This window comes from Grampus griseus (assembly GCF_964374135.1).
Source record: "Grampus griseus genome assembly, chromosome: 3".
In the NCBI taxonomy this organism is placed as follows: Eukaryota; Metazoa; Chordata; class Mammalia; order Artiodactyla; family Delphinidae; genus Grampus; species Grampus griseus.
Genome location: NC_139019.1, coordinates 77,643,165 through 77,670,459, shown reverse-complemented (window position 1 = coordinate 77,670,459; position 27,295 = coordinate 77,643,165). Strand labels below are relative to the sequence as shown.

Sequence of the window (27,295 nt, the reverse complement as noted above, 5' to 3'; positions counted from 1 at the left end):
TTGTTCATAGTATTCCCTTATGGTTTTTTGTATTTCTGCAGTATCAGTTTTTATGTCTCCTTTTTCATTTCTTATTTTATTTATTTGGGGTCTCTCTCTTTTCTCCTTGGTGAGCCTGGCCAGAGGTCTGTCAGTCTTGTTTACCCTTTCAAAGAACCGGCTTTTGGTTTTATTGATTTTTTTCTATTTTTTAAAAATTTCTATTTTATTTATTCCCTCTCTGACCTTTATTATTTCCTTCCTTCTGCTGACTCTAGGTTTTGTTTGTTCTTCATTTTCTAATTCTTTTAAGTGGTAGGCTAGGTTGTTTATTTGAGATTTTTTTGTTTTTTGATGAAGGCCTGTATCACTATGAACATCCCTCTAAGAACTGCTTTTGCTGCATCCCATAGATTTTGTATGGTTTTGTTTTCATTGTCATTTGTCTCAAGGTATGTTTTAATTTCCTCTTCGATTTCATCATTTACCCATTGTTTTTTTCATAGCATGTTGTTTAGTCTCCATGTAATCATTTTTTTCTCATTTCTTTTTCTGTGGTTGATTTCTAGTTTCATGCCGTTGTGGTCAGAAAAGATGCTTGAGATAATTTCTATACTCTTAAATTTGTTGAGGCTTGTTTTGTGCCCTAGCATATGGTCAGTCCTAAAGAATGTTCCATGTGCAAGAATGTTCCATGTGAAAAGAATGTATCTTCTGGTTGTTGTTTTTTATTGGATGTAATGTACTGAAAATATCAATTGAGTCTAACTGTTCTATTGTATCATTTAGGATCTCTGTTGCCTTATTGATTTTCTGTCTAGAAGATCTATCCATTGATGTGAATGGAATGTTAAAGTCTCCTATTATTATTGTATTCCTGTCAATTTCTTGCTTTGTATTTGTTTTATGTATTTGGGTGCTCCTATATTAGGTGCATATATGTTGGTGAGTGTAAAATCCTCTTCCTGTACTGATCCTTTTATTACTATATAGTGTCCTTCTTTTATCTTTCTTTATAGCCTTTGTTTTAAAGTCTATTTTGTCTGATATGAGTATTGCAACCCCTGCTTTCTTGGCCTTTCCATTTGCATGAAATATCTTTTTCTATCCCCTCACTTTCAATCTATATGTGTCTTTGCCCTAAAGTGGGTCTCTTGTAGGCAGCATATTGTAGGCTCTTGGGGTTTTTTTATTCAGTCTTCCACTCTGTGTCTTTTCATTGGAGCATTTAGTCTGTTGACATTTAAGGTAATTATTGATAGATATGTATTTATTGCCATTTTGTGCCTTGTTTTCCCATTGATTTTACATTTCTTCTTTGTCCCTTTTTTTTTTCATTTTTCCTTTTGTGGTTTGATGGTTTTCTTTTGTATTACATTTATGATCTCTTCTTTTTGGTTTTTCTGAATCTATTGTATGTTCTTGATTTGTGGCTATCCTGTTTTTCAAGTATGTTAACCCCATCCTATACCTACTTGCCTTAGACTGGTAGTCATATAGGCTCAAACACATTCTAGGAAATGAAAAAATATATACATTTTCTTACTCTCCTCCCCCACATTTTATGATTTTTGATGTCCTCTTTTACATCTTCATGTTCATCCTTTTGCTATTCATTGTGGTTATCATCACTTTCACAGACATTTCTTTAAAATCTGTGTACTGGCTTACTTAGGTGATTTGCTTTCCAAGCTTTCCCAATGGAGCTATAGGTTCTCCTCCCTTTCTGGTCTCACAGTAGATTTTCTTTGGCTCTTCCCCATTGCCAGTGAAATCTCTGGGGCTTTCCAGAGTACACAGCTGACAATTGTTTGCAGAGTGAAGATAGGTGATTGTGCGGCAGCAGGTGTAAATGAGTCTTTTAAAACATGAAGTTGTTGGGGGGATGGAGGAGGGATGGATTGGGAGTTTGGGATTAATAGATGCAAACTATTATATATAGAATGGATAAACAACAATGTCCTACTGTATAGCACAGGGAACTATTTTTAATAGCCTGTGATAAGCCATAATGGAAAAGGATATGAAAAAGAATAACTGAATCACTTTGCTGTACAGCAGAAATCAACACAACAGTGTAAATCAACTATACTTCAATAAAATTAAAAAAAAAGACATGAAGTTGAGGCTGCTTACCTAAAACTGAGTGACATTATCAAAATTACTTAAATCAAGTTGGTTGATTAAAAATGTAGTTCAGGTTTAGGCTTCAGTGGAATTTAGGTCAACCTCAAACAATGTATGGGAAGCAAAGCCAAAAAAAAAAAAATCTCATTTTTCCCCTTGGACCCAAAGGACACTACTTTCCTTCAAGTGACTATTGAAATAGTACGTTATAAAATTGAGACTGTGATTTGTTATGACTCTTAAAATTGCATGCAACTGATACCCAACTCAGTCAAACAATCTCAATCCGAAAGGGAAGAATTATTGGAAGGATGCTGGATGGCTCACAGAACTGAGGAAATAACTGCAGAAAGGGGGCCACTCCAAGCCAAAAGGGTGAAATCAGAAAATGTGTATAACAAAGGAATCTCTTAAGTTGTGCCTCTCATTTCTTTTTTCCTCTTTGGTGTTAGTTTCATTTCCTTAGGCATTGCCCCACAGTGGGAACTTGACCATTAACACTAATTCTTACAGTACTGAAACCACAAAGAAAAAGAAAAAAAGAGGCTTCCCTGTCAGCTTCAGCCAGAATAATCCTGGGCAAGGCCTCTGATTGCCCTGGCTTCTGTCACGTGCCAGTCCTTGGACCAATCACTGTACCACAGAGAATGTGGATGCTCTGTTCATCCCAGACTGAGATTGAGCCATGTGCCTATGGATTTCCCAGAGGGAGGGGAAGAAAAAAAGAGTCCCTAGAGACATTTCAAAGATACCACATCATAACCTGATGCTTGACAGTATGCTTATGTCACAAAAGTATTCATCCCACTCTCAAGTGCCCCAAGCCTCTCATAATCTAAATCTACCATTGACTTCCCAATTATTTTTGTCCAGAGGAACATTAAAAATTACCTGAGGTTTCCTCATACCTGTTTTATTTCTTTTTCATTTGTTCAGCCTCAGCACAGTTTAACATTTGTGGTAGATATTGTATCTGGTTCACTCAGTACGTTATCCAGTGTTCCTAGGTTCTGGAGGTGCATTAGGCTCCACCAAGCAGAAGTGCTGGTGGGAGACTTGAATTTGGAACTGAGATAAGTGGGGAGAGAGGCAAAGCTTGAGTTATTCATTTGGCTGGGACAGATTGTAGCATCCCTGACATGGTTCTGGAGCCAGCAGCTGTGGTAGCCACTGCCCAGTTTAGCAGATGACTTCTAGGTCATGGCAAGAGAAGCAGCTTCATTGGTGGCCAAGTTCTACATGGTGGCTTTGGGATTTGTTCCTGGAAGCTCCCTCTAGTATGGGTTTTTTAAGCCATCCCAATGATTATGTAATAGCCTGCAATAAATGCTTTTCTGGTTAAATAGCTTGAATGGATTTTGTTCTCTGTGACTGAATCCTGACTGATACATTTTTAGATTTAAAAATGTCACTGGTGTTTTCGGTAATTTTATTTTTCTTTTCCATCTTTGTAATTACATGGATACAAAACGTGAAGTGAGGTTGGCATCATTGTTGCTTTCGATGAACAGGTCAATTGGAAGGTGATCACCATTCCTAACTGATGTGTGGTTAGATTCCTAGGAACACATGTTATTATTCAATAAGCCTGTGCTGGAGAACTTCCAATTGCCCCTCCAGGTCACTCACCACCCTTCTCACGCCACCCTATGCCCTGGGCTTGACAAGTGGCAATGGGGCTCCCTTGCCCTCTGGCTTTGCGAATGAGGAGATCTGGTTTATGCTGGTCATCTGTCCCTCCATGCCCCTCCTCACCATTAGGTAAACATTCACTTTATATTTCAAAAGTGTCCTTGTTGATATAGTCCTCCTATCTGTGGACCATCTTTCTCCCTAGAGTTTGTACTCTAAAAACAATTAACATTTATTAATTCCTCACCATACAGCTTCTTTTGAAAACTGAGGATTCAGAGATCAAAACCCACAAATAGAATGGCCTCTCTGTTCCGTTCCCTGCACTAAGTACCTATACTTTGATCTCCAAACTTGCAATTTTCCTGTTCTTAATTGGTTTAGAAGAAGAGTCTGATGAAATAATCTAGACAGTTGTCAACGACCATAGCTGACTCCAGACTCTGTCCACCTCTCTTTCCTCCTCTATCTGCATCGTTTTTAGTAGTTCCTTTTAGGTTCCAGAAGTCAAACATCTGTTGCTGCCTACTTTTGAGGGCTGGCCCTCAGGAGTTCACTAATCCTCCTACTTTTCTGGCTAAGGTATGGAGAATCCCCTTTGCCCTCAGTACAGCATTGTAGAACCAAACAAAAAAAAATTTTTTTCTCTAAGAAAGCTTATACTTGCCTTTGAATTCTATGGTATATATCAGTCAAGATCTATAGAATCAGGACTTCCTTCATGGTGCAGTGGTTAAGTATCTGCCTGCCAATGCAGGGGACATGGGTTTGAGCCCTGGTCTTGGAAGATTCCACATGCCACGGAGCAACTAAGACCGTGTGCCACAACTACTGAGCCTGCGCTCTAGAGCCTGTGAGCCACAACTACTGAGCCCACGTGCCACAACTACTGAGCCCACGTGCCACAACTACTGAAGCCCACGTGCCTAGAGCCCATGCTCCACAGCAAGAGAAGCCACCGCAATGAGAAGCCTGCATGCTGCAAGGAAGAGTAGCCCCCACTTACCACAACTAGAGAAAGCCTGCATGCAACAACGAAGACCCAATGCAGCCAAAAATAAATGAATAAATAAATAATTTTTTTAAAAAGTTTAAAAAAGATCTATAGAATTAGAATTTCTCATGGTGGAGGTAAGGAATCTTTCTTTGTAAGACAAGTTTCCTAAATTATTCTGGTGCATTCCTTTGCTTCTCTTTACTCACTGCATCAGTTAATAACTGCTGAAAGAAAGATAGGAAGAAGGAAAAAGAAAAGAAAGGAAGGAAGAAACTTCAGTAGTTTGGGTATTTTATTTACTAGTGCACTACAAAGGTTAAGTGAGTAATATAAAATTTTACTATATTATGATTTTGCAGTTTTCATCCTTTAGATGGGGAATTGTTGGACTGCTAGGCTAATACAGATTCTATAAGAGTTTAGCAATCTACCACCAGGACTGGGAAGCCAGAGAGGGCTTTCTCTGTAGCAAAACAATGCTACAAAAACAGAAGAGCCCAGAATTCTCAATAATTTAATTGGAGTTTTGTTTTGACATCTTTGGCTGATCCACCTACTCATTCCTGACCCTTCCACTCCTTGTAGTCTTTCTGGGTTGGGAGTTGGGCAATGGACATGAGGCAAAGATCCTCAGACTTCTGCCCTGAGGTAGATTTGGTTGGCCCTTCTGCTGGAGCTGGTTCATCCTTTGGGTCTCTCTGGAATCTCTGGTATTGGGCTCAGATGACTCGGATCTGCAGTGCTTCTCTGAAGTTGCCCTGGCCTTCTCAGGGCTTGCCCCGGCTCCAGCCCTATGGACCTGTCTTCCTTTGTCTCTCTCACAAAACTCTCTTTGACTTTGGGCTTTTACTGGGCCTATAATATATTCCCTAGCCTGTAAAAGCTCTTTCTACATTTAGTCATCTTCTTTATCAAATCCATTTATTGTTTAAATCAATTTATTGAGCTCTGGACTCTTTATTGGTCATAATCTCAGATGTCATCTTTCTCCTGAGTTTGGAATCAGTTCTTTTGGGAGTCAGAAGATGACTCATTTTCCATAAGTGAAAAATTTCAGCCAGCTATTAATTTCTCATTTCTTATTTGGGAGATATTCACATTTTCAGCCCAATGAAGAATCAAATCTTTCTAGTCTCTAGAGTCAAGGTCCTTCCTTAGTTTCTGACCAATTGTTCCCTCATCAATCACTTTCTTGATCTACATATCCTTCTTGCATCAAGGACATAGGCTAGCACATCCTATGATTATAATAACAGAAATACCTTCAATGTACAGTAACATTAATGCAGTAGATAGATTCTTCCGTTCCCCCCTGTATGTGAGAGAGCATGAGAACTGTTTGCTAGCATGATGCTATGGTTCTTTAGAAAATACAGTTGACAAATGTACCTATGTTTTTAAACCTATTTTTATTATTCATTTTGGCATATGCAAAGAACATGCCCACTCCTGGATAACTCTTTTTTTTTTTTTTTTTTTTTTTTTAGCATTAGCAACGTTTTTGTTTATTTATTTATTTATTTTCGAGGTTAATAACAATGTAGTTTATTATTATTTTAATTTTTCTTTTATATTGGAGTATAGCTGATTACCAATGTTGTGTTACTTTCAGATGTACAGCAAAATGATTCAGTTATACATATATATATATATATTTTTTTTAGTAATTTATTTATTTATTTTTGCTGTGTTGGGTCTTCGTTTCTGTGCAAGGGCTTTCTCTCGTTGTGGCAAGCGGGGCCCACTCTTCATTGTGGTGTGCGGGCTTCTGACTATCGCGGCCTCTCGTTGCAGAGCACAGGCTCCAGACGCGCAGGCTCAGTAGTTGTGGCTCACGGGCCTAGCTGCTCTGCAGCATGTGGGATCCTCCCAGACCAGGGCTCGAACCCGTGTCCGCTGCATTGGCAGGCAGATTCTCAACCGCTGCGCCACCAGGGAAGCCCCGACATATATATTTATTCTTTCTCAAATTTTTTTTCCATTTAGTTTATTACAGAATATTGAGCAGAATTCCCTGTGCTGTAAAGTAGGTCCTTGTTGGTTATCTATTTTAAACATAGCAGTGTATACATGGCAATCTCAATCTCCCAATCTATCCCTTTCCCCTCTTTCCCCCTGGTAACCATAAATTTGTTTTCTACGTCTGTGAGTTTGTTTCTGTTTTGTAAATAAGTTCATTTGTATCATTTTTTTTTAGATTCCACATATGAGATAACATATGATATTTGTCCTTTTCTGTCTGACTTACTTTACTTAGTATGATAATCTCCAGGTCCATCCATGTTGCCGCAAATGGCATCATTTCATTCTTTTTAATGGCTCAGTAATATTCCATTGTATGTATGTACCACATCTTCTTTATCCATTCCTCTGTCAATGGACATCTAGGTTGCTTCCATGTCTTGGCTATTGTAAACAGTGCTGCAATAAACACTGGGGTACATGTATCCTTTTGAACCATTGTTATCTCTGGATATATGCTCAGGAGTGGGATAGCTAAATCATATGGTAGCTCTATTTTTAGTTTCTTAAGGAACCTCCATAGTGTTCTCAATAGTGGCTGTACCAATTTACATTCCCACCAACAGTGTAGAAGAACAGTTCCCTTTTCTCCACACCCTCTCCAGCATTTATTGTTTGTAGACTTTTTGATGATGGCCAATCTGACTGGTGTGAAGTGATACCTCATGGTAGTTTTGATTGACACTTCTCTAATAATTAGTGATATTGAGCATCTTTTCACGTGCCTATTGGCCATCTGTGTCTTTTTTGGAGAAATGTCTATTTAGGTCTTCTGCCCATTTTTTTTACTGGTTTTTTTGGGGGTTTTTTGATATTGAGCCATACGAGCTGTTTGTAAGTTTTAAAGATTGACCCCTTGTCAGTTGCATCATTTGCAAATACTTTCTCCCATTCTGTGGTTTGTGTTTTCGTTTTGTTTATGGTTCTCTTTGCTGTGCAAAAGCTTTTGAGTTTAATTAGGCCCAATTTGTTTATTTTTGCTTTTATTTCCATTACTCTAGGAGAGGAATTCAAAAAGATATTGCTGGGCTTCCCTGGTGGCGCAGTGGTTGAGAGTCCGCCTGCCGATGCAGGGGACACGGGTTCATGTCCCGGTCCGGGAAGATCCCACATGCCACGGAGCAGCTAGGCCCGTGAGCCATGGCTGCGGAGCCTGCACGTCCGGAGCCTGTGCTCTGCAACGGGAGAGGCCACAACAGTGAGAGGCCTGCGTACCACAAAAAAAAAAAAAAAAAAAGATATTGCTGTGATTTATGTCAAAGAGTGTTCTGCCTATATTTTCCTCTAGAGTTTTATAGTAACCAGCCTTACATTTAGGTCTTTGATCCATTTTGAGTTTATTTTCATGTATGGTGTTAAAGAATGTTCTAATTTCTTTTTCTTTTTCTTTTTTTTTTTGCATGTAGCTGTGCAGTTTTCCCAGCACCACTTATTGAAGAGACTGTCTTTTCTCCATTGCATAGTCTTGCTGTCTTTGTCATAGATTAATGATCAGGTGCATGGGTTTATCTCTAGGCTTTTTATCCTTTTCCACTGATCTATATTTCTGTTTTTGTGCTGTTTTTGATGACTGTAGCTTTCTAGTAGAATCTGAAGTCAGGGAGCCTGATTCCTCCAGCTCTATTTTTCTTTCTCAAAATTGCTTTGGATATTCAGGGTTTTTTTGTGTCTCCATACAAATTTTAAGATTTTTTTATTCTAGTTCTGTGAAAAATGCCATTGGTAATTTGATAGGGATTGCATTGAATTTATAGATTGCCTTGGGTAGTATGATCATTTGACAATATTGATTCTTCCAATCCAAGAACATGGTATACCTTTCCATCTGTTTGTGTCATCTTTGATTTCTTTCATCAGCATCTTATACTTTTCTGCATACAGGCCTTTTGCCTCCTTAGGTAGGTTTATTCCTAGGTACTTTATTCTTTTTTGATGCAGTGGTAAATGGGAGTGTTTCCTTAATTTCTCTTTATGATCTTTCATTGTTAATGTATAGAAATGCAACAGATTTCTGTGTATTAATTTTGTATCCTGCAACTTTACCAAATTCATTGATGAGCTCTAGTAGTTTTCTAGTAATGTCTTCAGGATTTTCTATGTATAGTGTCATGTCATCTGCAAGCAGTGATAGTTTTACTTCTTCTTTTCCAATTTGGATTCCCTTTATTTCTTTTTCTTCTCTGATTGCCATGGCTAGGACTTCCAAAACTATGTCAAATAGAAGTGGTGAGAGTGAACATTCTTGTCTTGTTCCTGATCTTAGAGGAAATGCTTTTGGCTTTTCACTGTTGAATATGATGTTAACTGTGGGTTTATCATATATGGCCTTTATTATGCTGAGTTAGGTTCCTTCTATGCCCACTTTCTGGAGAGTTTTTTTTAATCATAAATTGGTGTTGAATTTTGTCAAAAGCTTTTTCTGCATCTATTGAGAGGATCATATAGTTTTTATTCTTCAGTCTGTTGATGTGGTTTACCACACTGATTGATTTGCGGAGATTGCAAAATCCTTGCATCCCTGGGATAAATCCCACTTGATCATGGTGTATGATCCTTTCCATGTATTGTTGGATTCGATTTGCTAGCATTTTGTTGAGGAATTTTGCATCTATGTTCATCAGTAATATTGGCTTATAATTTTCTCTTTTTTTGGTGGTATCTTTGTCTGGTTTTGGTATTAGGGTGATGGTGGCCTCATAGAATGAGTTTGGGAGTGCTCCTTCCTCTGTGATTTTTTGGAATAGTTTCAGAAGGATAGGTGTTAACTCTTCTCTAAATATTTGTTAGAACTCGCCTGTGAAGCCATCTGGTCCTGGACTTTTTTTTTTTTTTAAATTAAGCATATTCTATTTTATTTGCCATATTTAGGTTACAATTTCCTTTTATACAATATATGTAGATTTTTCTTTTTTTTTTTGAGCACCATTACAGACTCATGGATTTTCACAGATGCAACTCATTTCAATTAGCCATAATTATCTTTTTTTTTTTGAAAGTTCAAATTGAGGTAAGTTAACCAGGACTAACTTTAAGTTGGCTCCATTGTCCTTTCAACATTGCAGTGACTATTGAAAAACATCCTTGCTTTCCTTTTTTTTTTTTTAATTTTATTTATTTATTTATTTTTGGCTGTGTTGGGTCTTTGTTTCTGTGTGTGGGCTTTCTTTAGTTGCGGCGAGCATGGGCCTCTCACTGTCGTGGCCTCTCTTGTTGCGGAGCACAATCTCCAGACGCGCAGGCTCAGTAGTTGTGGCTCATGGGCCTAGTTGCTCTGCGGCATGTGGGATCTTCCCAGACCAGGGCTCGAACCCGTGTCCCCTGCATTGGCAGGCAGATTCTCAACCACTGCACTACCAGGAAAGCCCTGGTCCTGGACTTTTGTTTGTTGGGAGTTTTTAAATCACAGTTTCAATTTCAGTACTTGTGATCAGTATGTTCATATTTTCTAGTTCTTCCTGGTTCAGACTTGGGATATTGTACCTTTCTCAGAATTTGTCCATTTCTTCTAGGTTTTCCATTTTAGCATATAGTTGCTTGTAGAAGTCTCTTATGATCCTTCGTATTTCTGTGGTGTCCACTGTAAATTCTCCTTTTTCATTTCTAATTTTATTGCTTGAGCCCTCTCCTCTTTTGTTTTTTCTTGATGTGTCTGGCTAAAGGTTTATCAATTTTGTTTATCTTTTCAAAGAATCAGTTTTTAGTTTCATTGATCTTTTCTATGGTTTTCTTTGTCTCTATTTCATTTATTTCTGCTCTGACCTTTATGATTTCTTTCCTTCTACTAACTTTGGGTTTTGTTTGTTCTTCTTTCTCCAGGTGCTTTAGGTGTAAGGTTAGGTTGTTTATTTGATATTTTTCTTGTTTCCTGAGGTAAGATTGTATTGCTATAAACTTCCCTCTTAGAACTGCTTTTGCTGCTTCCCTTAGGTTTTGGATCCTTGTGCTTTCATTTCCATTTGTCTCTAGGTACTTTTTGATTTGCTCTTGGATTTCTTCACTGATCCATTGGTTGTTTAGTAACATATTGTTTAGCTTCCACGTGTTTGTGTTTTTTACAGTTTTTTTTCTTGTAATTGATTTCTAATCTCACAGTGTGGTTGGAAAAGACGCTTGATGTGATTTCAGTTTTCTTAAATTTACTGAGGCTCACTTTGTGGCCCAGCATGTGATCAATCCTGGAAAATGTTCCATGTGCACTTGAGAAGAATGTGTATTCTGCTTTTGGATGGAATGTGCAGTTGCTGTGGCAGAGGGAGCTATAAACAACATCAAACCTAAATACCAGGTTTCCTGAACCAAGATTTGCTTTAATGTCAGATTAACAATATCTGGTAAGCTCCAACATCTCAAATAACTTAACAGCAGGCATAGGTCTGGATTTTAAAGAAATTGGCATGATTCATTTAGATGTATTTGTGGGATTGCTTTGAAACAACAGAGCCTTACTGATTGTGATATTTTACATTTTAATGGAATTCATGGATTTCTCTTGTGTGTCATAGATAATTTTTATATAACTAAGTAATGATTTTCCAGTAGATAAATTGGCAACAAACAAAAACATGTAATTCTCGGAAGAGGAAATAAAAAGTAAAAACATCTAATTAACATATGTTCAGTGTAGTGTTCAATCTCATAGTAATGAAAGAAATGCAAATTTTAAAAACATGCATTATGGTGATTTACCTCCTAGTTGAAATGAGCAAAGGGAAAAGCCATCGGAATATAGAACGTGGGCTGAAGAGTAGTGAGGGGGACCTCCTGCTTACTGAGGAGGGACAGAAGAGGGGTGTGGTCCTTGGGTTCCATCAGGCTGTGAGAACCGGGGGCATGCTCAGGTTTCCCTCTGTGGCAGGAGTAGGTCAAATAGATGTCTGAGGAGGGGGGAAATGGGAAACAAGTCATCAGTCCTCAAGTCACCCAGAAAGTTCTTCAGGACCTAGCAGTCCTAGGCAGTCTGACAGCAGTTTTGGTCACTCTCATTGTTCCTACAGAAGCTGGCATCCATCACTCCCTCTCTAGTGCTCTGTCATAGCGGCGACTCAGGACTCTTTCTGAAGCTTGACAAACTGGCTGAATCAAGAAAGGAATTCGTTGCTTCTCTTGACTGGAAGGTCCAAGGGTAGGGCTTGCTCAGGACAGCTGGGGCTGACAGCCTCAATGGGGTTATTTTCTCTGTCTGTTTCTCTCTGTCAATTCTACTTTACTTTGAATTGGCTTCACTTTAGAGCAAGCTGTCCCCACGTGGTGGGCCCTGCCTTGTAGGTCACTCACCATCTCAAATCCTTATAGAAAAATGGAACTAGAAGCCACCTACACAAGTGCACTCTGAGGGTCCAATGAGATAGAGTATATGTAAATGCTTTCAAACCACAATGTTTCAGAGGTTTATTTGTTCTTATGGGGTCAGTGGCCTGCTTTGAAGCAGTGTTTCTTTTAACTTGGCATCTATACCTTCTTCCTTGTTTCTGATGTTCAATAAAATGGTATAGATTTTGTTGAGTAGGCCTGGCTTGCAGTTTGGCATGTAGGAAAAAAAAAGTATCATCCTCTTTATCAAGAATGAAGGACATTGCTATTCTTTTTTTTTTTTTTTTTCTTTTTTAAGGTGGTGTTTAAAAAAATTAAGTTCTGGGGCCATAGGCGCCTGTGGAGGTGCCTCAGGGACCCACAGTGTGTGGGTGGGGGAGGTGTGGGAATGGGGTTGAGAGACAGCTGGCAGGGACTAAATGGGTGGGTTTGTCAGAACAGCCCTGGTTTGTCTGTTTTCTACATCATGATTCCGGGTAAGATTTTACATCAAGAAGAAGAGTGGTGATATAGTTAAAATGGCAGCAACTTTGGCGGCAAAAGAGAAGAAATGAGCCAAATGCTGACATCAATTGACAAAAGCTAATGAAGACAGAACTGATGCAATTACTTAAAGCAAAACTGAACACCACTTGATCAAAATCTGAAATCCAATCTGAAAAAAAAGAAATTGATTAGTAATAAGCCAAGGTTGTACCCATCACAATGGCGAAAGCCTGAGGTCGACTCCCTCCTCCTCCCACCTTCCATCTGAGACTAAGGACACTGAGAAGCTTTTGAAATGCATAGGCCCAACTGACCCTCTTACACTGTGTGGAGGACAGTATTAGTGTTTACCAACCTCTCCCTGCATTTGCAGAAGACCCTGTAGCTAGTTCTGGGCAATGAAATGTGAGTGGAAGGGATGCGTATTATTCGGCGCTGAGGTGGGAAAAGCCCATGATTCTCTGGGCTTCCTCTTCCTTGCCATGGTATGAAGAAGGCCAAAAGCTTCAGATGGAGGCACCTACAAGATGACGGTCCTCTGTCACACTGAGCCCCGATGGGCTGTGCAGGGCAGAGGACCCTGCCTACAGACAATGGCTGTGTACCATGAGTGAGAAATAAAGCTTTGTGTCCTTAAACTACTGATGTCTTAGTTACAGCAGCGTAAGCGAATGTTCACTAGGAGGAAATGTGGAGGCTCCAGGAAGGTTTTTCAGTGTGGGAAATTCCTAGAGGCTGCCTGGAAGAGAGCAAAGCTAGAAGTGCCAAGTGAAGTTGGGGGCTAGGTGAGGAGGGAGAGGAAGTAAATAACAGCTAGCTGAGGAAGCTGTGTGAGTCAGTGGAAAAAACATGCACTTTGGAGTCAAACTGACCCCCCCAGGGCTCACATTTAGGTTTCACTTCTTATTTTCTCTTCGAGCAAGTAAACAGCCTCTCTTACTTTTCTCATTTATGAAGCATAATACCTACATTACATGACTGCTGAAAGATTAAATTATACATACATATACACACAAACGCACATGACTAGCATCTAGCACAGTATCTAACAGTTGGTAAGTAATCCATAAACCAGGATGCCCTTTCTTTCTGTCTGCTTCCCTCTAGTACCATTTCTAAGCTTGGTAGCTGCTAAGTTTTGATATCACAGACTCTACAAGTGGGACTCCTTCAAGTTTAAAGTCCTCACTCCAAGGCCTGCATCCCACAGATCCCTGCTAGAGCTTTGAAACTACAAGGGAATACTGCCAAATCCTGTCTTTAATTGCTTTATTTGTAGTGCCCTTGGACTCTGAAGAGGGACTCTTGGCCATTGTAAATGAGTCTAAAGTCTGGGCGAGTCTGGCTCCCGTCTGTCTTCCCAGGTATCTGTAAAGGCATTCCCCTCTTCCTGCCTTCTCACTTGTCACTTATAGCAGCCTCCAGCCTGTTTGGTGCCTTCACTTGCATCCTGACCATCAAGAAATATTTTTAAAAGAAACTAAACTTATTAGAAACTGAAGGGAAAGCATCATATCCCAAAATATAAATATGAAAACAAATGCATGAGTTTACTGGACAGGAAGCTCTCACTGACACCCAGAGGCCTTGGAGGCTATAGCTGTCCACTGACACCCCTGCAAACATGCAGAGATTTCAAACGCAGAAACTACCTGATCCCAAAGTTGGTTTCTTGTTGAATTTTAGTGAAAAATCTTCCCTTGGTTCCACTCTGGTTGGGCTTGGGGACAGGGTGTTAATTGTATGTTACAAAATATCCTTGACTGGAGAGAATATGCAGAACAAAATATTATGTTTTTCAAAAGGAGGCATAAGACTGAGGGGGAAAAAGCTGAGAAATACTGTTCTAGCGACTTGGAAACCCAGGTTCTCAAAGGCAAGGCAGCAGAGAAAGAAGTGAGAGGAGAAAGCCCGAGTATAGTGAGGAAAAATCCCAGAGGGGCCGGGGCAGCCTTTCGTGAGTGTGAATATTTGAGTTTTCTTGGCTTGTTACCTCATTTACCCTGAACTGTTTAAAGATGGGCTTTCTGAGACATTTCATCCAGTCTGAATGTTTTAAGGGGAGCAAAGGTCATTTGATTTGAAAAAGCAGGGAGGGAGAGTTTTTAATGTGGGGAGCAGCAAACCCTTGGGGTCCAAGGGCCCCTTGGTATTGGTGGGGCAGTTCCGGGCCTCTGTTTCCCTTTCTTCCTCTTCGGTGTCTCCAGCCGAACCCCTCTACCGGTGAAAGCCCGAACAGTTCAGCATTTTGCAGAAACCAAGAACTGCTCTGGGTTCCTGTTTCATTCTGAGGCGGGCCCGAGGGCTCTCAGCCCATTTGCGGAGGTGAGATGATGGACACCCCTTGCGTCCAAGGGGCTTTGAGCTGGCTCAGGCTGGGATAGAGGGGAGCTCCGGTCCACCGAAGAGCCCTCTAAGAGCCCCGGCCCAATTCTTAAGCCCCAAACCTCCGCTGCACCAAAGGCTAATCAATGAAAAACCAAACCAAACCAAAACTCCAGAGACACACGCAGGGGAAATGTTCTGCATTCCTAAAGGGGTGCTCCGCCCCGCCTGGGCCCCCAGCAGTGCAACCCTGCGGCTTCCCTTGCTGCCGCACTGTTTTGTGAACTCCTGTTTTGGGAACAGCGATGTCTGCTCGTCCCCACTTCCGGGCTTTCCCTTCCCCAGCTACCGCCTCGGCCTGGGGCGCCCCTGCGCCTGCCGAGGCTCGACCCCGCGCTTCTGCGTGCCGCTCCGGCTCCACTTTCACTTTCGGTCCCGGGGCGGCCAAGGCAGGCAGCAGCGGTGTGGTCCCCGAGCCCCAGGTACAGCGCTACCGTCCCCAGTGCGCCCCGCGGGGAGGGGGCTGCGTGGTTGGGGAAGGACGGGGCCCAGGCATCCCCCCTATGCTGGGGAGGCCTGGGGTCCAGGGCGCGGGGAGGAAGAGAACCAGGGGGCTGCGAAGTGGGGCTGGGAGGAGTCGTGGGGCTGGGGATCATGTCCGTGGGGAGGGCGGCGGGGTTGGCGCGGGCCCAGTCCTGCTCGCGTCCTTGTCCCTCTTTTCCACTGGGAGATGGACAAGGGCGCAGGGCTGGTGCGTCCGCTCCATGCGCTCCCCGGGCTGTGCCACTTCCCGGCCGGCAGTTGGGAGCCTCCTTCTGCGCTCCTCCTGGAGGCTGGGTTCCTGCCCGCCCCGTCCACCGGACTGCCGAGTAGGGCCAAGTGAACTGGTGGGTGGATTGTGGGGTTAGGCCGAGGAGGGCGCCTTGCAGATAATAGAGAAACGTACGTGGCTTTGGTTACTCGCAGGCGCGGGGGTGTTCTGGGAACAAGAGTTAAGTGTCCTCAAGATCAGTTCTCTCCCTTCGTCTCCTGTACTTGTTGCTAGTAGTTGTCTGTCCTCCCTTCTCTTTGGCTCAGCCTGGGTTTATCGAGTTAAAACACGACTGTTTGAGCAAATGAAAATTCCCCCTCTGGGTGTCTTACACGCCTGGTGGGCCTGCAAGTTAATTTCATGAGGAAGGAGACGTGCAGACACTTCCTTACCTTTTTCATGGAGGGTCTTTGTGAGGCCAGGTTCAGAAAGAAATGCTCTGTTTTCTACTGAATCCCCAGAGTATTTGCTCTCAATTCGGGATGTGGTCGACAACTTAAAAAAAAAAAACCCAAAACTTAAAAAAATTGGCCAGGGTTGTCTCTTTTTCCACAGAGTTGGAATTGTACTGATATGTAGCACATTTTCAGGTGGGCCTAAATAGATAAATTCTAATATGTTAGAAAATTGAACTGATTAAACATTTTTATTATTTACCAGCAGTGACAAGCTGTTATCAATGCTTGTTAATTTCATCGTTCAGACCATTTTGGAAGAAGGTCCATGACCTCTTGGTGATGGATTTCACATTCCATAGTGTCCCAATGAAGGGAAGTATGAGATAGCCCAGGACCAGTTGCCCCTGACTTCCTGTGTAAGTGGGAAAAGTCAGAATCACCAAAGGCAGTAAGGTTCCTAAAGCATCTTGAACTCTTTCTGGCTGTGAAGTAAAGTTAGGTACTCTGTTACTGCTGCACTTTTATCCACAACATTGTGAAAGAAGCTTTGGTAAGATCAGATGCCAAAGGAAGATACTTTTGAAAACTTTAAAGGCGTACAGTCAAGTACAGGAAATTCCTTTAAAACCCTTATCTCTGTGCCCTCAATCTGTGTATATTTAACTGCCTTCTTGATAAATCCCCCTGGATATCTCATAGACAGCACAAATTAAACATACTAAAAAATGAACCCTTCATTCCCTCTTCTCCCTTTTCAACCTCTTCCACCTCTGGCCTTCTCCATTTCAATAAAAGGCACCTGTGACTACCCAGAAGTTCACTGTAGAAACCTGGCAGCCATCCTGATACATCCTGTCCTTTCCCTCACTCCCTACTTCTAATCCATCCTAAATATAGATGTTGAATCCATCCATCTCTCTGTCTCCACCCCGCCCCCCCCAATTCTTTCTGTTGACACCATCTGAGTATGAACCACTCTCTTATTTTGTCTACACTACTTTCTAAGTGGTCTCTTGGCCTTCACTCTTACTTCTTTCCAGTCTTCCACTCTCCACACAGCAACAAGGGTGATTTTCTTTAGGTGTGAACTGGATCCTAGCTAGATCTCCTAGCTCAAATCCCTGTGGTTTCTCATTGCCCTTAGGATAGGATCCAAATCCTTAAGATGCCTAGACGGTGTGTGGTGGTCTGGCCCCTGCCCACCTCTCCAGGCGCATCTTCCTGCCACATGCCGGGCTTCAGCTTCACTGACTTTATAAATAACTAGCACTCTCCGCTGCCCCTGAGCTTGCAAGTATGTGTGCCGTTCCCTCTGTTGGCAAAACTCTCCCTCTTTCCTCAGCTGACGTGAATTTGTCCTTTAAATCTCAGCTAAACATCTCAGAGAGCCCCCAGTGTACATCAGTCCACCCTGTTACTCTCTTTCAGTATGTGTGTTGCTTTTTTCTTCATAGCTAAATCATGGTTGGTAACTATCTATGTTTGTATTTGTGTAAACTTGTTAAAAGTCACCCCACCCCCAGTATATGCTCTTTGAGGTCAGGGACCTGTGCTGTCTTGCACTGCCCCGCAAAACCCTCGCACATAATACACCCTCAATACATATCTGTGGAATGAGTAATTGAACATATTTTAACTTAATTTTCACAACAATCCTGTGAGAGAGGTGTTATCTCGTTTTACACACGAAGAAAATGGAACCAGGGTTCAACAACCTGCCCAAGGTCATAGTAGGTGTCAGAGCAAGAACTCAAAGCCAGATTTTCTTTTCTGACTGTAAACCTAATATATATATTGTGGATATAGCGATAATTACATATGTATGTATGAATTCCAACATTTATGCTGTCTATATCACGTGTTCCACTTTGGTTTCCTGGCCCTGCATCCTCTCTGAGACACAGCCATTATCTCTTTGGTTTCCTCCTATCTTGGACCCAACACTGCAAGGCCTTTGCTATGAGGTGCCACCGCCAACCCCTTCAGCAGCCCGTGGGCCTTGCTGTCAGCTCAGAACCAGTTGGAATTTTTAGATCTCTTCTTGGGCTGTTGGAGAACCCTTGAGGACTCCCAGAGCCCTTGCATGCCTGAACCTGCCACCTTCCCTGTGCTCTCTGCCATCTTGGGGCGCAGGCCACACCCACTAAGCTACTGTCATCAGAAGTTCCAAATGGAAGCATCATGCAAGTTCTTTTTACCTCTGGCCCCTCAACGTCAAGGGAGATCCATCATTCTGCTCTGGGATTCTGCCTGAGGAGGTAGGGGCAGGAACTCTTTACTATTTTGGTGTTTAAACTTTATTCTTCTCTTCCAAATCACTCCAATCCTCCATGGCTGGAAGCATCCTTTAGTTGGTTCCTAGACAACAACAACAACAAAACCGAAGAAACACAAAAACAGAAACCCCTGTTCTTCCTGTTCACATTTCTTTTCTGTCTCATTTGGGTGGTGCCTTTTGAGCTGGGATTATGGTGTCTCCATTGCTGACTGTCTCTACGGTGCTTGCATCCTTTCTGTTTATTTAGCCTGCAGATCTACTCCGTGGGGAAGCGAGAGGTCAGTACTTGTAGCTGTGTGCTTCGGAAGGGAGCAGAATGGAGAGTGAAGGGTGGGGATAGCACATCAGTCATTCCCCTGAAGTCGTGTTCCCCACATAGAGATCAAGGGATAAGACCATGGCTTGGCAAGGATTATCTAGGAGGTTCCTCAATCTGGCTCTTCAATAGAATTTCGGGGAAGTTTAAAAAAAATTATGATGCCCTGACCTAGGGATCCAGGCATCAGTCATTATTATTATTTTTTGTTTTGTTTTGTTTTGGTTTTTTTTGCAGTACGTGGGCCTCTCACTGTTGTGGCCTCTCCCGTTGTGGAGCACAGGCTCCGGACGCGCAGGCTCAGCGGCCACAGCTCACGGGCCCAGCTGTTTCGCGGCATGTGGGATCCTCCCGGACCGGGGCACGAACCCGTGTCCCCCGCATTGGCAGGCGGACTCTCAACCACTGCGCCACCAGGGAAGCCCCAGTCATTATTTTAAGAGCTTCCTAGATGACATTAATATGCAGCCAAAGTTGAGAACCACTAACATAGAGGAAGAATCCAGTGTACCACCATCATTTCAATAACCTGAGCTCACCTGACAGAAGCCGCTCCTGGCCAACTGCTATTAGAGAGGCAGCTTTGTCTAAGAGAGAGAAAAATGTATGCTTGGTTCTCTGGGCATGGATTGCCAATTCCCTTAAAATTCGCATTTCTTTTATGTCCCGTGGCCTTAATGAAGTGCAAAATATGGTCTGCATCATGCCTCCTGGTGTGCTTTGAGTGTAACCTTAGAGTCACCCCCCTCCTTGCCTTGTGAATAATTATTCTCCAGCAAGTTCTCCTGGGGTTTGCTTCTGTCCACATGGATTGCCCGAACAGCCCTATCCTTTCACCTTTTGTGCTGTAGCTACTGCTATGGCTTGCTCCACCTGCAGTGCCTCTGATGCCCTCCCTTCACTTCCAAATCCGACCTCTCCTTCCAGACCACTCCCAATGCTGCTCTTGCATAAAGGCATCTCAGCTTCACTCTGCAGCCAAAGTCACTCTCTCCCTTTGGAAATACCATTCCATTCTCCCTCAGCACTCTTTTCTTCTTCTTCCTTTTTTTTTTTTTTTTTTGGCCACACTACGCGGCATGTGGGATCTTAGTTCCCTGACCAAGGATCAAACCCATGCTCCCTGCAGTGGAAACGTGGAGTCTTAACCACTGGACTGCCAGGGAAGTCCCTATTATTATTTTTAAAGCACTCCACACTTTGTTGTGTTTTACTCTTTGTGTATATATGTTTTCTGCCCTTCCAGATTTTGAAGTCCTTGATTATGGGATTTGTGTCTTGTATCTTCTTATATCCCACACGGTACTCAGCACACAGCCTTGTAGGTAGCAGGCATGCAACACTTATTTGTTGGATAGAGTGTAAGAGAGAAACCAGGGGATTGTCACACACTATCATGAAAAGTCACTCTAAAGTCTTCCCTGGCTAAATAGATACTAAATCAGGTTTTGGCAGGACAGTTTGACAAAGATGCCAGTGTTATGAAGGCTTACTGTTACAAATACTTGCCTTTCCCCCCACACTTAGTACTGAGCATGTATGTTTCCTTCCTATACTTCCTGTGTTTTAAGAACTCTCTGCGTTGTAAGCTTAGTGGGAAGCAAGGCCTGTCTCCCGTTGAGGAAGCTGTAAGCCCAGATTCTTGCTCTCTCCACCTCCCAGCCTGGTAGTGTGGACACCTCGCTTCTGCTGAAACAACAGAACGTTGCAGGGGCAGTGGAGACCTCACTCTGCTGGTGGCCGCAGGGGTGTCCGAATCTAATCTCTAGGCAGTAGGGTGGCTCCTTCTAAGGTCCAGTGTGGGTCGCGGGTGGTCACCTGATCAGGTGTTTCTCTGATGTGGTTCTGGCCGCCCATTTTTGCCTGTTTTATGAGCCTGGTTTCCCAAGTGACCTGGCAACCCTGTGACCCATTTAGTGAGCTACTCGGGATCCTCAGCCAGAGCTTGTTCTTTCAACAGAGAACCCTGACTGGTCAGAGTTAATTTAAACTTTGAATGCCAGATGATGCCTTACAGTAGGTGTTAATGATTGTTGCTGACCATAAACTTCTTTCTTCTTATGAATTATTAACACAGGGAAGGTAATTTTACTTTCAGGAAAAGACCTAGTACTTTTGAAAGTTTGTATCTGTATCTGTTCATTCTGGATGGATACATTCTGAGATTATGCTGTCTTGATAATATTTTAGTGACTCTTTTTTTTTTCTTTTACACATTTGTGCCACTAGGCAGTTCAAGCAAGATGATACCTCTGTCCGTCAAACGGCCCCTTGTGACTGTGTCCCTTCTGCTTTCATCACTGTTGATGCTCTTAACTGTGGCAACTCCATCCTGGTGTCAGAGCAGTGAAACAACACCTCCAAAGGCTAGTAACAGGGCACCATTTCCTTGGAATAAAATGCGACTTCCTGAGCACATCATCCCACTTCATTACGATCTCATGATTCACGCCAACCTCACCACGCTGACTTTCGGGGGAACCACGGAAATAGAAATCACAGCCAGCAAGCCCACCAGTACCATCATCCTGCATAGTCACCACCTGCAAATATCTAAGGCCGCCCTGAGGAAGGGAGCTGGTGAGAGGCAGTCTGAAGAGCCGCTGAGAGTCCTGGAATACCCGCCTCGGGAGCAAATCGCACTCCTGGCTCCTGAGCCCCTGGTGGTTGGGCTCCCCTACACCATTGTCATTGACTATGCTGGCAATCTTTCTGAGAGTTTCTATGGATTTTATAAAAGCACCTACAGAACCAAGGAAGGGGAAGTGAGGTATTTTTTCGTCTCTCTCTCTCTTTTTTTTTAAAGGTTCAAGTGCTACCCACACGAAATTTATTACTTCAGGTGGATTGTCTTTTAAAATTCCCTTGATTGTTGAATTCTTTCTTTGGTTTTGTTTTGCATCTCTTTGTAGATTTAAAAATGGCTTATAGTTTTTTCCCTGTTTTGGGGGATCTCCTTTTTCATCTGTTTTAACCAGTTTTCTTTCCTCCAGCTCTATCAGAGGGAATACCTATTTGTTTATTTAATTAGATTTCTGGCATATAATAAATATTTTAAATTCTCTTGGCCTATGTACTAGTTTCCAAGGGTTGCTTTAACAAAGCACGTAAACTGGGTGGCATAAAACGATAGAAGTTTTTTCTCTCACAGTTCTGGAGGCTGGAAGTCCAAAATCAGGGTGTCAGGAGGCCTATGCTCTAAGTCTCTGAGCCCCTCTTTGCCTCTTGCTAGCTTGTGGTGCCGTCAGTCTTTGACATTCCTTGGCTTTGCAGCTACATCAGTCCAGTCTCTGCCTGCCTGTCACATGGCCATTCTCCAAATTTCCCTCTTCTTATAAGGACACCGATTCTGTTGGATTAGGGCCCAACCTGATGGCCTCATCTGAACTTGATTACATCTGTAAAGACCCTATTTCTATATAAAGTTACACAGATATTAGGTAATAAGACTTCAATGTATCTTTTTAGGGGACACAATTCAACCCATACAAACAATTAGAGGAAATATTAAGATTTTTGTCTCAGTTAAAACTTTTTTAGGGATCCTCTCCTGCCTTGCTTTAGTTGTGTTTTTGTTTGTTTGTTTGTTTTTTGTTTTGTTTTGTTTTGCGGTACGCGGGCCTCGCACTGCTGTGGCCTCTCCCGCTGCGGAGCACAGGCTCCGGACGCGCAGGCCCGGCGGCCATGGCCCACGGGCCCAGCCTCTCCGCGGCACGTGGGATCCTCCCGGACCGGGGCACAAACCCGCGTCCCCTGCATCGGCAGGCGGACTCCCAACCACTGCGCCACCAGGGAAGCCCTAGTTCTGTTTTTAATAAGATATTTTGGGAGATTTTATACTAAATTTTAAAATCAAATTTCATTTGTTAGTAGATTATACTAACTTACTTTCAGATTTCATATTATTTTTTTGAGGTAAAAAAAGTCAGATACTACCAAAAAGATTTTTTTCAAAAGTAAAATGTACCCTCATTATAGCCTCTAGAGATAACTACTGCTTCTATTCCAGGGGAATAGCCTTTAGACTCTTTTCTGGATATGCGTACACATTATTTTATGTAAATGGAGCCATGCTATATTTTCTGTTTCACGAGGGAGTTTTTTAATATGTTGAGGAGATGTATTTTACACGGATGACTATCCCTATACGTCATTTTAACGACTTTATTAAAATATATGTTTGTGTGTTGGTTTATTTAACTAATCCCTGATGGATGGAAATTAGGTTGTTTCCAACTTTTTGGCCATCAGCAATAATTTGACAAGCATCTTCGTACATCATTTCTTCAGAATAAATGCCTAGAAGTAAAATTGCTAGGTCAAAGGGTCCATAAACTTTTGATATCCCTTGCCATATTCCTCACTAATACTGTGTATTGGCAATCCTCTTAAAGCCAAAACGCCAATGGATTTTTCCCTTTAATTTATTACATCGATCATTAAGGAAGCTGTGCAGCTTCGGATGTGTTTCCTGACTATTTGTAGGTTCTTCTTTTGTGAGTTGCTGATTTATGACCTCTGCCTGCTATTCTACTTGGTTGCTGGGTATAATTCTTACATATTTTTTAAGAGCTCATTATCTGTTCAGGTTATTAACCTTTTGTCAAATACCTTTCAATCAATTTTCCCTGTTTTCTTTTGCTTGTCTTTTAGTTTATGATAGCTTTGGTCATATAAAAAATTTTTAATAGTGAGATTCATCAAGATTATGATAACTTTAGGAATTAAAAAATGATCACACACCTAACTGATAGTCCCTGGTGCTTCATGGTATATTTTTATTTCCCTTGTCGTAATTTTAGGATACTTGCATCAACACATTTTGAACCGACTGCGGCCAGAATGGCCTTTCCCTGCTTTGATGAACCTGCTTTCAAAGCGAGTTTTTCAATCAAGATCAGAAGGGAACCAAGACACCTCGCCATCTCCAACATGCCACTGGTGAGTCTAAACTCCTGTGTGTCTACTCACAAGACAAGTCCATTGATTCACTGTGATTTGTATTACCTCACTGACAGTTAACATTCAGGTTGCCTGTTCTGTTTGTTTTATTGCCTACAGATAGCTAACTTTTCTATTTCATTTCCAACCTATGCTTTTGGTTCAAGTAACAATTTATTTATAGTCAAAGAAAAAAATTGTCCCTAAAAACATGCAAAATTTAGGTAAGAGTGACATTGCAGGTGCGGTGTTGATGGGAGGGAAACTTTATGGACAATTCAGGTCAGGTTAACTGAGAGTGCCCTTCACAAAGCACTTTCACTTTTATTTTCTCATATGCTCTTTTAAAAGGATTTTAAAGGGAATGCTTTGTTGAATAAGGCCATGTTTCTATGATATAGTCATTCTCTATAATTTCTATATACTATATTACTAATAATATTAGCTATGCAATTTGTAACTATGGCACAAAGTTGGTCAGATGGAAAAAGAAAAAAACAGTAATATTTTAAGATTATTATGGTAGTAAAGGTAAGTAATGATAGCTAGCTCAGTTCCCAGTTTCAAAGCAGATGTGGACAGTTTTCCCTCTGATTCTTATTTCTTTATTTTTATTATTTTTTCTTTTCCATTATGGTTTATTATAGGATATTGAATATAGTTTCCTGTGCTATACAATAGGACCTTGCTGTTTATCTCTTCTATATGTAATAGTTTGCATCTGCTAGTCCAAAACCCCTCTGATTTTTAAAAGTAGTGAGGAGAAGATGACCTCGCCAAATGAATAACATTACTTAGTAAGTGCCGTTATCCTATGGTTCTGGTAGCACTGGGAAAACATAAGCTGAGCTGTCATTCTACACCCGATGCGTACCAACTCCAGAAGCACACACACCCTTTGATCAGAGAAGCTCACTGTGGGTGAGACTCAGGGTGGAATAGGCTTTGCCCAGAGTCCAGAAGGGTATCACGCCTCATCCCTGTGCTGACTCGGGAGGCATTAGCTTCACAGGAAGGGACTCACAGAGCCACAAGCCAACATCTAGTACAGTATTTCTCAACCTTTAGAACTCTATATTGCTCACTGAGTCCCTTAAGGATCCCTTAAAAGGGAGTCTGCCATTCCCTCCTAGAAGGCTGTATAAAAAGCAGACTTTTGTGAATCCTTACCAGCCAAGAACTTTTGTCTCTCTCCCCACCGCATTTGTATATAGCAAGATAAGAAACAGTTATGCCATTTTCCTAATATAAATTTGAGATAGAGAAAATCCTTTTTCAAATTATAGTTCCCTCCCCAAATATTATGGTATTGCTCCCTGGGATGGGAGTGAGTTCTCTAATTAGAGAATTACAGCTTAAGGAGAAAAAAGGAACAGGGGTGGTTTGGAAATGAGGGACAGACTGACCCACTAAACAAGATTGGTGGAGATTTTGTAGGCTTGCAGGGGGAAGGCAAGAGCCCCAAGGCTCCCCAAAGATGCTGGAGTCTAAATCCATGGACGTCCGGGACCCACTTGTTGAGGATCAGAAAATCTAATGTAATCTTGCTCTTGAACAAGAAAGCTCTTCCCTTGGCAGAAATTTAACAGGGTGGCCTGCACTCTAGATGCAGACTTGGGGTTGAGGGGAAGAACAGTGGGGTCTCAAAGGATCTTTTTGGAGGCTAGAAAAGCAGATACACCTTTGGAACACTGAAGTGTTTGGGGCAGGAGTTAATCACATCTAAATTTCTATTCTCGACATTGTGCTAATAATTAAAACAATGTCAAGAATAGAAATTACTGTTAGGGGTAGGTTGAAGGCATTTTATAAAGAAAGGTAATTTCGGGTCCTTCAAGAGTAAACCTAGGTTGGCTATCAGAGTTAGGGTTTGAATGACCAAAGGGTGACCAGCAGGCACCATAGCTTGTGGCTATGGGTACTAAAAAGAAGGATGAGGTGGGACTTCCATGGTGGTGCAGTGGTTAAGAATCCGCCTACCAGTGCAGGGGACACGGGTTCAAGCCCTGGTCTGGGAAGATCCCACATGCTGCGGAGCAACTAAGCCTGTGCACCACAACTACTGAGCCTGTGCTCTAGAGCCCGTGAGCCACAACTGCTGAAGCCCGCATGCCACAGCTACTGAAGCCTGCACACCTAGAGTCTGTGCCGTGCAACAAGAGAAGCCACCGCAATGAGAAGCCCGCACACCGCAACGAAGAGTAGCCCCTGCTCGGCGCAACTAGAGAAAGTCCGTGCACAGCGACAAAGACCCAATGCAGCCATAAATAAATAAATAAATAAATTTTAAAAAAAGAAGAAGAAGAAGGATAAGGGGGCAGAGAAATAGAGGTAGAAATAAGATTACAGGAACAATGCATGTGTTAACATGGAACTTCTCAGATTCGTTCTGGATGGTCTTCTCTCCAGGGTCCTGCCCAGTGCTTTCTGTTGGCTGAGGCATTAGACTTTCTTCTCTGGAAGCCGACATCTTAGACTGTACCTTTATCACCCCAACCCTACTCTGCCAGGCTGCTCCCTGATTGCATTGAAAAACTGATTCCAGTGAAGCAAATCAGAGTTTGGAGGAGGCTTTGCAGGGTCAGGCCCAGGCATGGGTTACTTTCAACTGTTTAGGAAAGCAGAAGCTCTTTTTAGGTGGTCCTCGGTGACCCCTATTAGACTCTGCATTTCCAGATCATTCTCATACCTTGTATTTAAGTGAGCTACATCTTGGCGAAGCCAGCAATCTCAGTTTTGCTTTGTCTCACCCATGTTATCAATCCTCATGTGCCAAATATGAGTGAGTTTGTGATCATCTGGATTATTTAAAAGAAATTAAGTGGTGATGGTTGTATAACTGAATATAATAAAAACCACTGAATTGTATACTTTAAAATGGTGAACTTTATGGTGTGTGAATTATATCTCGATAAAGAAAGAAATGGAGTAGAATGGTTTGGCCTTAATGTCTAAATTATAATCAGATATCGGAAAGAGATATATATATATATTTTTTGCGATACACGGGCCTCTCACTGTTGTGGCCTCTCCCGTGGTGGAGCACAGGCTCCGGACGCGCAGGCTAAGCGGCCATGGCTCATGGGCCCAGCCGCTCTGCGGCATGTGGGGTCTTCCCGGACCGGGGCACGAACCCGCGTCCCGTGCATCGGCAGGCGGACTCTCAACCACTGCGCCACCAGGGAAGCCCCGGAAAGAGATATTTCTAAATAATTATACAAATGTCATGTCATATACTTTCAGTATGTCTGAGAGTTAGGAAATTTCTCTTTATAAAATGTTTTCAATGTCTTGGGTAATTGTATTTGATGATTTCAGTTATTCTGATTTTAGGTTAAATCTGTGACTATTGCTGAAGGACTCGTAGAAGACCATTTTGATGTGACCGTGAAGATGAGCACCTACCTGGTGGCCTTCATTGTTTCAGATTTTAAGTCTGTCAGCAAGATGACCAAAAATGGCATCAAGGTGAACCTGCGATTGTCACATAGGGTGACCAGCTTGTCCTGGCCTGCCTGGGACTGTCTTGGTTTTAAAACTGGAAGTCCTGCATCCTAGGAATCCCCTCAGTCTTGGGCAAACCAGTTGGTTGGTCATCCCGTTGTCTCAGATACTCATATTTACAGTGGGGTTCTAATAGCAAAAACATGCGGTGAGGCCTGGCCTGGCCTGG

General features: G+C 42.2%; 1 protein-coding gene across 1 annotated transcript in view; it reads left to right on the top strand.

Moving 5' to 3' along the window:
* The first annotated feature begins 15,211 nt into the window (after positions 1-15,211).
* The window catches only part of ERAP1 (endoplasmic reticulum aminopeptidase 1), a 35,563-nt gene continuing 23,479 nt past the window's right edge, over positions 15,212-27,295 (top strand). The window contains exons 1-4 of the mRNA XM_082650616.1: positions 15,212-15,360; positions 20,911-21,451; positions 23,484-23,622; positions 26,956-27,090. Of these exons, the coding sequence (XP_082506742.1) occupies positions 20,925-21,451; positions 23,484-23,622; positions 26,956-27,090 (801 nt within the window). The 5' untranslated portion in view covers positions 15,212-15,360; positions 20,911-20,924. The remainder of the gene's footprint in view (positions 15,361-20,910; positions 21,452-23,483; positions 23,623-26,955; positions 27,091-27,295) is intronic.